Source organism: Meleagris gallopavo, chromosome 1 (genome assembly GCF_000146605.3).
Source record: "Meleagris gallopavo isolate NT-WF06-2002-E0010 breed Aviagen turkey brand Nicholas breeding stock chromosome 1, Turkey_5.1, whole genome shotgun sequence".
Taxonomy (NCBI): domain Eukaryota; kingdom Metazoa; phylum Chordata; class Aves; order Galliformes; family Phasianidae; genus Meleagris; species Meleagris gallopavo.
In genome coordinates this window covers 56,921,388-56,933,143 of record NC_015011.2, presented here as the reverse complement: position 1 = coordinate 56,933,143, position 11,756 = coordinate 56,921,388, and the positions used below count along the sequence as shown (strand labels likewise).

Below are 11,756 nucleotides of genomic sequence, written 5' to 3'. Positions count from 1 at the left end.
AAAACAAAAAAAAACAAGTATCCAGCTGTAGTTTTTAAACTTCTTTTGGAAAAAATAACCCATCTGACTGCATGGAAGTTTCTTTATTTACAAAGATCAAGCGTATCGGTACCTAGCATTGCTTAGTTACGTGTCACCTCATGACACAGCTGTGAATCGAACTTGCTTTGTTTTGTATATTAGTCCTTATACTCTGCTTTTTGAAGCTTAGTTCTAGATTTTAAGAGAAGGTGCATGTTGTAGTCAGGTAATCAAACGTCCCTATGTGACCTTGCATTCATCAGCTATCTAGGAGAGGAATCAGCTACTAAGTATATAAAGTTTAAGCTCCTATTAGGCAGTTCTAACAGAACAGGATTGATGCATTATTTAAAAAAGAAGAAGTATTAGAAGTGACAGCATGCAAACTTAATGGTTCAGATGTCACAGATAATTTATTATTACAGGTTTTACACTTGTGATATGTCCTTTGATATCACTTATGGAAGATCAGCTCATGGTTTTGGAACAGCTCGGCATTTCTGCAACTTTATTAAATGCTTCAAGCAGTAAGGTATGTTTATCTGTTAAGATTTTATGCCCAAGCTTGCATCTTGCCTCTGTTTCTGTTATTTATGAACACTGAATGGCACAGTTTTAGCAGCCAATGCCATCAACAGAATATTGCCAGCTGTGTGCTGTGGTATGGGTAACATGAATGAATTTATAGCATTCTTGTTTTAATAACAAGGGCACATTTAGACCAACAGCTTTCATGGAATAGGTAGATTATGTATTTATACTTGTAGTATCACAGGTTTGCTTGATACATTATAGTTTAATGGGAAAATACTGACGACAGATGCTGAAGCAAGAACAAAAATTGAATAGTTTTGTTTTTCAGACTTATGTGAAAGATTTTTCCAAGTATTAAAATTAGTGTTTTATATATAGTGGTCTTTTGCAAAGACTTGCAGCAGTGGAAATATTGTGTAACAGTTTATCTGTCTGTTGGTTTATTCCTATGAATTGTCAATAGCCTCTTAAGAATCCTAGCAGTAAACAACTTCAGTGTGTTGTCCTAGTTTCCTCACGCCTGATTTCTCCTTTTGTTTTGAACAGGAACATGTGAAGTGGGTTCATACGCAGATGCTAGACAGAAATTCACAACTGAAGCTCCTTTATGTGACCCCAGAGAAGATTGCAAAGAGCAAAATGTTCATGTCAAAGCTAGAGAAAGCTTATCAAGCAGGATGTCTTGCTCGCATTGCTGTAGATGAGGTCCACTGTTGCAGTCAGTGGGGCCATGACTTCAGGCCAGGTATGCTCCTTAGAAATCCAATTTACAGGGTCATTCAGGCATCGATAAATAATAAATTAGGCCTGAAATAAAGTTAAGTGCTTTCCTCATATGTTAAGTAAATAATTCCATAGTTAGGTATGACAGGAATGTGTGTTAGCTCAATAACTTCTGTTCATAAGCTACTCTATCCTTGTCCAGTAGCCAGATTCATTCAAGTTGGAGCTATTTCAATGTCCTTTTTGGTGTTAGTATTCCAAAAAAACTACTATTGAAACAGTTTTTGGATATCATCTTTAATAAAGCCCATGCAGTCATCTCTAGTCTTCTGCTACAGGAAAAATGTGCAATTTTGTATACCAGTCTTTAGCACTCTAGGGGAGGTAAAGGATCTCATTCTGGGATGCAAAGTCTCGTGATCTGTTAAGATAGTTAGGTGATGATAATGCCTTTGGAATTGATAAAATACATTTTAATTGCTCATAAAGTAGTTTGAATCTTTCCTTAGTATACTCTGTTCTGTTTATCCAAATTCTACATTACTTGTTTATTCGCAAAGCTGTGTTTACAAAAACAAAACAAAACCCAACCAAGAGATTTTAAAAATACCTGCAAAGTAATCTGTATGTTGTTTAATGCAATGTAATAATATTTTAATATTCTTTTTATATTCTTGCTCAGACTACAAATCCCTTGGTATCTTGAAAAGACAGTTTCCCCTCGCTCCCTTGATCGGATTAACTGCAACTGCTACAAATCATGTTTTAAAGGATGCTCAGAATATTTTACATGTTCAGAAATGCATCACCTTTACTGCGTCTTTCAACCGGCCTAATCTTTACTATGAGGTGTGTCTGTTTAAGTGCATCACAGCCATATTATCTTCTATAACTTACAGCTGATGAATTACAGGGTAGATTGTCAGTTACATATATTAATAATAGCTATAGCCTGCAGCGGAGTGGCAGTGCTCTTTAATGACTTCATCTGGATCTACTGTCATTTTCCTAGGAACATGGGCTGCCCTGATCTTTCTGAGCAAGGCTTAGCAAATAGGACTGTATACAGGGGAGGCGTAGATGAGCAGGCTCAGGCTGCTGCAATCTGTTGGGAAACTCCTATCATTACAAAAGGCGTGAATTAATGTGTTGTACTGCATTGTATGACAGTGACTTTCTGTTTTTCATGGGATCTTAGTTTTCCTTTTCATCCTGTGAGCTTTTCAGACGTAATCTGACTCTTAGTAATGAGAGTGTAGCCATTTTGGTTAAATGACAGAACAATTGTATTTACAGTGCTTGGAGAAGTAGGATAAAAGCATTGTTTTAACAGATTGCTTACCAACCTCTCTGGCATGCATGTATTATGTTTTTGAGGTTCGGCATAAACCTTCAAATAATGAAGATTTCATTGAGGACATTGTTAAGATCATTAATGGAAGATACAAAGGGCTCTCAGGTAAACGATATAAAACTGTACTATTATAAATAGCATTTAGCATTACATGAATTGTTTCAAGTGATCCTTAAACTTACATAGAAATTCCAAATTTAGTAAGATCTGTACCTTGAGTAATTACTCATTCCATTCAATACTTTTTAATTTTTCTTATAATTTATATCTGTTTTAATACTTCAGAAGATACAGTGTTGATGTATGTAGAACAGTGCTTACGCAGGTAAGAATAATAGCAATTTTTCTGACTGTAAAAACAAGTCAGAAAAGAGGTTCTCTCTATGCTTTTAATTCATACATTTCCCATGTATAATCTGTGTTAATATACTTACTAACAATTTAACGGTTCTTTTTTGTATTTGATCATAAGATTCATGTATTATTCAGTGCCCAGAATGGATGGATGAATGGTGAATTGCACTTCTGATGAAGGCAGAACTGTAAAAGCTGGACTTTGTGCATTCAGTAAATTATGAGGGCTGCTCCAAAAGTAAGGCCTCCTATTTTATTATGTTGGCCCATGACACCTGAGGCATTGGTGATATGGCAGCAGAGAGTGAACCTTCCCACCACTATCTTGTTACATTTTGTTGTCCTACAGCAGATGGCAGCAGAAGGGCAGTCTGACAGAATGGTGTCTGACTTGGAAGTGTGTATAAAGCAAAGGTGTGGCACTGAATTCCTCCATGTGGAAAAAATGGCACCCGTTGACATTTGTCAATGCTTGCTGAACGTTTATTGAGACCAAACAGTGGATGTGAGCACAGGTGGAGGTGGTGGGTGGTGTGTTTCAGGAGTGGTGACAGTGACATGGACAAACCACGTTCTGAATGACGGCGCACATTTTTATGAGTGCGGCATCCAGGTTCTTGTTCAACACTGGAGAAAATGCACAGCTGATGGTGAGGACTATGTTGAAAAATAGTGTTTGCTTTTTGAGAATTTGACCTATCAAATAGTGTTATTGTGCTCTTTGTATGTGTTGTAGTTTCCATGGAAATAAGTAGGAGAAATTACTTTTGGAGCACCCTACATATATCCTGCAAATCAAAAGTAATATATTACAAGAGCAACAGATCCCAGTTTTCTGGAGCAGCGGTCTTTGCTTGTCCTTGATGGACAACTTTGTACCTGTGTATACAGGGCAGCTCCCTGTATACAGAACTGTACTAAGATGATTAAAAACTGCATGAGTTTGTGTATGATCTTAGATTTAGCCCGAATTGACAAGAAGTTGATTTATCTGAAGTCTCAGGTGAGATATCAGATGCTATAGGAGACTTAATGGGCCCCTTTAGTAAAGGACTACTTCACATAAGGACTAAAAAGCATTGTCTTCCTTGATCGTAATCACTGCCATGATTATGCAGATTGGAATCCATTTTTTCTCTTTAACCTACAAGCTAAACCAATACTGCATACTGAAAAGGCACAAAGACTATTTACTGACTAGGTATTTGTAAATTAATAAAACTTTTTTTCACAATTTTTTCTTCCTTAGGATTGGGGATTGTAGGGTGGGTGGTTTTTTTTTTTTTTTTTTTTTATGGTCATTACAATAAGGCATCTTTTTCTTTTATGCAGGAATTGTTTACTGTTTTTCTCAAAAGGACTCTGAGCAAGTTACCATCAGTTTGCAGAAACTAGGAATCAAGGCAGGAACTTATCATGCAAACATGGATGCTAAATACAAGACCAAAGTTCATAAAGGATGGGCAGCAAATCAAATTCAGGTTAAACAGATATTTCTCACAGATTTGTCTCATTAAAACAAATTGTAACTTGGTACCGTGTTGGTACCTTGGTACAAATTGTAACTTGATGGTTTCTTAACCTTATTTCAGGTTGTAGTGGCAACTGTTGCTTTCGGCATGGGAATTGATAAACCTGATGTGAGGTTTGTAATTCATCATTCAATGAGCAAGTCAATGGAGAATTACTACCAGGAGAGTGGACGTGCAGGTATTGTAGGAAACAGCAAAGCATCCATTAACATCTGTTTGGCTAATAAAATTGTGCTTTCATTTCAGACCTACATGCAGTATCTTGTCTTTGAGTTGAGTTCCAAAGTATGAACACCACTCTGCCCTCCATGAATGTAGTTTGTATGTGCTTTACAACATCTTCATGGATCTCAGGCCTCTGTACTGCAGCGTAGCAAAAATAGCAGAGTGTCCAGCCCTTTACTCAGATTTTTTTTGAGTTATTTGATTTTTCTGGCATCTGTGGCTTACCAGAACAACATGACATTGATCAGACTTGTCACAGAAGGTTTTTTTTTTTCCTTAGCACAGCAACTAGGATGTGTAATCTGCTCAGAATCTCTAGATGATGTGTGATCTCTGTCTGAATTTTGCTGGCCACAGAAATACAAGTGGAACAGGGGGCCTGGCGCAATGAATTTTAATGATTAATCACTGTACAGCAGCATTAAATAGCTGGAATAGCTTTTAAAAAGTGCTGTTTGGTTGGTTTGTTTCCTGTTACTAGCTTATGTTCTTTTTCAAAAACAGATTTCAGTGTATGTGGAGGAAAGTTTTTTTGTTTGTTTGTTTGTTTTTCAAAGGGCAGTTGGTTGAGATTTTAACTCTCTCTATGCTAGAACATGTTTGCTGGCCTAAAAGCTAAGAGCCGTCAAAGTTGCAGGAGTTTGTATCTGCTTCTCTGCTTATCTGTTTCATTCTAGATAGCGCAGGAGTTAACATGAATTATAAATATTGGTAAGTCAGGGTCTTACAGGTGCTAAGTAGTTGTTTCACAGTCTTTATCAGCTTAGGGTGATTACAGCAGGCTTTTGTATGTTTTCCATTACTTAATTTAAATGGGATTTTTCTGAGGGGGATTCATTAAGTATTGCTACTCATTTGCCTCAACATATCACTTAGTTTATGAAACTTTCCTTTTCCTCCCAGTTGGCTGCCCAAGTGAAGTAGTTCCTCTCTTTTTTTATATTAAACTCTTATCAAGTGTATGCTCTTTAGAACCTTTCTGCTCTTTGGATCTTGCAAACAGTAGGAGAGTACCCATTGCATCATCAGGAGGGGGTGGCCAACAGAAAGAGATTATCTGAGTTCAGCTGTAGAAGTCACAGTTGGTTTTAAATGGAATATTTTGTTTAATCATAATTCTTAATTCATTATGAATATCTAATAAGGTATTTGAGGGTCACAGTATCTTTTAATAGAGTATGAATTAGGCTTCAGAATATATTTGAATAGGACTTTCCAAGAGATGTAGGGTGAGAAAATGGTGATTGCATTCAATTTCTGTATCACGTCAGTGTTATTTTTAATAGTTCAAGAGTCAGAACCTTCTTTCCACAGACTTTTCAGTTTGCTTATGTAGCTGTAAAAGACTGCTCTAAATCTATTTTGTTTCTGGTCTGTATCATGTTGTTCTCTATTGGTTGATGTTACACTTAGTAGTGTGTTACGGTGGTGTACTCTGTGTGAGGCTACAAAAGCCAATGAAGATGTGATTAGAATTTGTACCAGACTATGCTTAAAGTCTACATCTTTTGTTTGTTTTAATGTATTGCAGGTAGGGATGACCAAAAAGCTGACTGCATCTTGTATTATGGTTTCGGAGATATATTCAGAATCAGCTCAATGGTAGTGATGGAAAATGTGGGGCAAGAGAAGCTGTATGATATGGTGTCTTACTGCCAGAATATGAACAAGTAAGTTACTTCAGTTGTTTGATGGCTTTGTTTTTAAATAGCATTCAGAGCAGCCTTTGTTGGGCTCAGTCTAAGAATGAGCTTATATTAAAAGATTTATTTCATTCTATTGGAATTGCAAATCATACTTATTCTCCTGCTTTAACCATGCTGTTTACAGAGCAGTTTTTAGTATTAGTGAAAGCTAATTACTTCTCTTAGTGAAACTGACAGAGAATGCCGTGTTGCGGTATTTATCTTCTGATTTTCCTGAGACACTTCTTATGTTTGCTTTGAGATAAAAGCTTACCAGGATAATTTCTTTTCACCACTTCCATGATTTGTAACACTTGCATATAAATTTGTATTCTATAGCCCCTCTCTGCTCTTCTGTTCTTTCAGGTGCCGCCGGGTGCTCATAGCCCGTCATTTTGATGAAGTATGGGAGTCTGCAAATTGCAACAGAATGTGTGATAACTGCTGTAGAGAAAACTGTAAGTAATTTGCTTTTACAAATAAAGACAGAGCACATGGAAAAGGTTGGCTTAAAAAATAATCTAGTTTAGTGTGACTGTGAGCAACTTCTGTAAAGTACGCTTGATACATCGCCTGTTACCCAGTTGCAACTTCTGTTATGGAGATCAGTTTTCACTGACTTTCTGTTGCCAATTACAGAGTATTTAGCAGGATGCATCTTTGTATTACAGCTTTTTGCCTGAGATATCTTTCAGGCTTAGCAGTTCATCTGCTTCCAGAAGTGAATATGAGACATAGGGGAGATCAGTTTGGGTCCTGTTTTGTTTAAGGGTTTTCTTGGGGGTGTGAAAGCTGCATTTCCAGGAATTCTCCTGCTCCTTCCCCATCAACCTGTTCACACTTAAGCTCTGAGAAGGCACAGTTTGCACTTTTACAACTTGTCTGGTAAAATCTCTAGGGATTTCAGTACTGCATGGTCATGAGTCCTGCCTGTATAGAACTGTGCGTATGACAGTTGAGCACACTAATGTAGCAAAATCCTACATGTCAGCCCTAATAGCACAGCGTTTGTTTGGAGTATGCTTTTTCTTTGGAGGGAAGTTGGGTTTATAAGTGGGACCATATGGGCCAGACATACAGGGAATTTGGTAGAGGAGCTGAAACAAGTCCTGCTGTGTGGTAAAAGAGGATGGCTTCAGTAGAATACAGTTCTGGTACTTAATTTCTTTTATTGCTTTGCCAGCAAGCATCCTAAGCACTGTTGGGTAGCTAGCTTAAAATACACTGTTGTGGTAATTGTTGCTGTTTTAACTGTCACTTTTTGTGCCCATCCAGAAATCTGTGAGTCTCTGAAAACGTACAAAGTATTTGTTGTCATGCTTACTAAGTGGAACCCTTAGCTTAGACATAGGAAATGCTCTATAAAGCTGAGAAATCTTTCAGAAGAATGCTGTGAAATAACTAATCTTGGGCATCTCTGAGAGACATAAAAACACCTTTAAAATTTTTTGAATACCAGATAAAATGTGTAAAATGTGGAAAATACCAACTCATTGTCTTCTATCTGTTGTGTAAGCGTTGAATAATGTAGTGATGAGTACTTGAAAAATTTAATTATACATGATGAAGCTAATTTGTACAATTAAATATATTTTTATCTCTTATTTTGTAAGTGCCTTGAGAAAAGAAACATGCCTTGTTCCTCAGTTCCTCTTTGCTCTCTAATCTTTCTATAATAAACGTTATAGGTAAGGAAAAGGAATTTAGTTGCAGAACAACATAATAGCTACTGTACAAATATTATGCTTTGTAAATAAGTCCTTGAAATAATTTGTGTGTGGTTTGTAATACAAACACCTAAAAATATTTGCAGGATCAGAGTTTTAATAATGAACTAGAAATGTAAGTGTAAGTTTGACTAGAAAAAGTCCTACATGGACAGAGGAAAAGTTACAGATCAGTTTGTTAAGTTACAGTTCAAAAAACAAACAAAACAAAGCACTGAAAGCATTGGCATTATATGGCACATAGATGTATGTAGTTATAGATATATCTTTTTATATAGAAGTACTTTTATATATATACATATATATATATGCACCTACTTTACATATGGAAACTAACTATAAATAATTTGCATTTTAAATATTATTGATTTTTGTAGCACTTGAGCAAAAGGATATCACAGAGTACTGCAGGGATCTAATCAAGATACTTGAGCAAGCAGAAAACATGAGTGAGAAGCTCACTCCACTGAAGTTAATTGATGCTTGGTCTGGAAAAGGTTTATCAAAACTCAGGGTGGCTGAAGTAACTCCCCCAAAGCTCCCTCGAGAGGAACTGGAGAGAATTATTGCCCATTTATTGCTGCAGCAGTATCTGAGGTATGAAGATTATTACTTTCTTCTCTTACAATTCATAGCCATTTTTTGTTATTGTCATGTTGCTCCCATATAATATTAATGGATGTTCTGTCACCTCCTTCAGGATCATTTAATGTATTTACAAAACAAACAGGGGATTACTGTATTTCTATTTGAGTAAGTTAAAACAGAAGTTGTAGGAACACTTGAAACACTGTGTCTCTCTCAATTTTTAAAAAGCTGGAGGCTTCTGCAGTTATGTAAGTGGAACTTTTAGATCTGCAGGAAGCTTTGTGTTGGAGAAGTCTGCTATTTATAGTGAATCTTATTTATATGCCATGGATAAGCATAGTAAGTTGGGTTACCACGTAGAATTTAAGATAGGACAGGCTGACTAATGTGGAAATTGGCACTCAAATTTTAAGAAAGCATAGTGAAAAAGTACTGCTTTAACATGGCTCTCTGTGGTGTATGTTTTGTCTTTTGATATAGTTTTAGAAACATACATGAAGTCAAGTATGTAATCTCATTATTTATGATTTTTTTTTTTTTTGCATTCTTTTACAAGCTAGTTTTTACGGTCTGGAGAGGGTGAGCAGCTGAGTGATTATATTTTCTCTTTGTTTTCCTACATTTATTCCAAAAGATGGGGAGGGGTGTTTGTATATGTATAAAAGTCCACAAACTAAACTATGTTAACCACTGACCAGATTAAGTGACTATCTACTTGGCTAAGTGAAACAGAATCAAGCTGCTGCCACCTCAAACATCAATCAGAACAATTACTATACGTGTCCTATTTTTCCCCTGCATGCTGACTTTGTCTCCAACCTTCTCAAGTGAAACCAATTTAATTTACTCAGGGAAGACTTCAGCTTCACAGCATTTGCTACAATATCCTACCTGAAGATAGGACCAAAAGCGGGTCTGCTGAAAAACGAGGCACACATCGTCACAATACAAGGGACAGCCAGCAAGAAAAGCATTTACAGGGTATTTATATCTGTACTTTACATGAGCTTATTTTAAGAGGTTGGCATCTGTTCAATGCATTTAAAATAGCTATCATCTCTTTTGCATGAGAACACTAGAAAAGAAGAAAACTGTAAGAATTTTAATAGGATTGTTTATGACTTACAGAACAAACCATCTGAGTCTTCAAATTCAGAAGGAAGCAGTGAAAATGCTCAGACTGTTTCAAAGACTACCCAAGATTCAGCAGTGAAGAAGTCACAAGAACGTAAGCGGCACAACTGTGGAACTAACTTAAAAGCAAAGAAGCCTAAGATTCAAGCAGGGGGAGCTGACCAACCTGTAGTTCTTGACTGAGTAACACAAACTGCATTTAGGATCTCATTATGTTTACCTCTCCATGGACAGTCCAGCATGTAAGCTCAGTTTGTATTTTAGTAACGGAGTTTTGTATGTGATTTTTTTAAAAAAGTAAGTTAAAAAAAGGGAACCAAGTATCTTTAAAATCCTCAAATCTAGCAAAAATCTTCTGGTCAAGAGAAAAATGCTTGATATCAAATAACAGGTGTGTATCTTACAATACAGCAACAGCTATAATACGTAAATATTTATCGTGTTGCCTTTCTTAACTCTTTAGAAAATGTAGCTCATAGTAACTACTATTGTAAATGTTGCAGAATCACACATGTTGGAAGGGGGACTTCCAGCTTGTCCAATGCAACTTCACTGCTCAAATTCAGTTCTCTAAGAACATTGTGCTCTGGGCTACATCTCACTCGGTTTCATTTCTCCCCAAGGATGGAGATATCACAACCCTTCTCAGCACTTGTTCTGGTGTTTTACCAGCTCATAACAACAACAAATAAAAAACAAAACGGAAATTTCTTAGAGCTTTTATTTCCTATTGTGACTTGTCTCTTGCCTCGTGTCTTATCTCTTACTGTGCTCAAGCTGGGCCTCATTGCTCCTGTGCTCTACCATGAGATAGTTAAAGACAACAGCAAGATGACAACACTCCCATGCCATCCAGCCTTTTTCTCTTCTTAATGTGGAACAAATTCAATTATCTCCAAGCCATGAGGAAGCTTAGAAGCATTTTGCTGGACTCAGTATATTGCATCAGCTTCTTTTACAAGAAAGTCTAAATCTGAACCTAGAACTCCAGCTATTGTATCACAAAGGATTGTACTGATCCTCTCTATTCTGCAGCTACTGTTCAAGAACCACACCCTGTATTTATTGGATGATTACTGCTTTGTTTCAGAGTTTTTAAGAGCTTCAGTAAGCACGTAACCTAGAATGTTCACTTAGAGATAATGACTGAGAAGTAGAATCATAGAATCCAGAATTGTTTAGTTGGAAGGGACCCTTAAAAGTAGTTCAACTCCCCTACAATGAACAGAGACAGCTCCAGCTCAGTCATGTTGCTCAGAGTCTGTTCCAGCCTGACCATGAATGTCTCCAGGGCAAGGACATCCACCACCTCTCTGAACAATCTGTTGAGTCCCTCACCACCATTATTATTATGGGGGGAACCACCAAAAAGCTTCTTCATTTCATCTAATCTAAATCTCCTGTCTGTCAGTTTGAAACCATTTCCCCTTGTCCTATCCCAACAGAGCTTGCTGAAGAGTCTGTCCCCTTTTTTCTTATAACCCCCCTTTAGAGGCCTTTCAGTACCTATCCTTTCAGTACCCATCAGTCTCCCCTAAGCCTTCTCTTCCCCAAGCTGAATAGCCTCATCTCTTTCTGCCTGATCTCACAGGGGAGGTGTTCCATCCCATGGATCATTTTTGTGGTCCCTTCCTGGACAAACCCCTACAGGTCTATGTTTCTTCTGTACTGAGAACTCCACATCTAGACACAATACTCCAGCTGAGGTCTCACCAGTGTGAGGGGGCAGAATCACTTCCCTCACCCTGCTGGCCATGATTCTTATGATGCAGCCCAGGATACAGTTGGCTTTCTGAGCTATGAGGGCACATTGCTAGTTCATGCCCATCTCACCATCTGCCAGAGCCTCAACTCTCTATCCTCACGCCCCCCAGCCTGT

At 37.3% G+C, this 11,756-nt stretch overlaps 1 protein-coding gene across 3 annotated transcripts; it reads left to right on the top strand.

The window, feature by feature from the left end:
* The first annotated feature begins 426 nt into the window (after positions 1 to 426).
* Positions 427 to 10,584, top strand: RECQL (RecQ like helicase). 3 transcript variants are annotated; one of them, XM_031554921.1, is made up of 12 exons: positions 427 to 553; positions 1,102 to 1,300; positions 1,961 to 2,127; positions 2,656 to 2,737; positions 3,529 to 3,636; positions 4,319 to 4,467; positions 4,579 to 4,696; positions 6,275 to 6,413; positions 6,795 to 6,886; positions 8,533 to 8,752; positions 9,595 to 9,724; positions 9,872 to 10,584. In XM_031554921.1, exons 1-12 carry the CDS (start codon positions 482 to 484, stop codon positions 10,058 to 10,060), a joined length of 1,665 nt encoding a protein of 554 aa, XP_031410781.1. In that variant the 5' UTR covers positions 427 to 481; the 3' UTR covers positions 10,061 to 10,584. The 3 variants fall into 3 exon arrangements, with proteins under 3 accessions (XP_031410781.1, XP_019471525.1, XP_031410785.1); XM_019615980.2 differs by lacking the exon at positions 3,529 to 3,636; XM_031554925.1 differs by lacking the exon at positions 9,872 to 10,584 and having other exon boundaries at positions 9,572 to 9,724.
* The last annotated feature ends 1,172 nt before the right edge of the window (positions 10,585 to 11,756 follow it).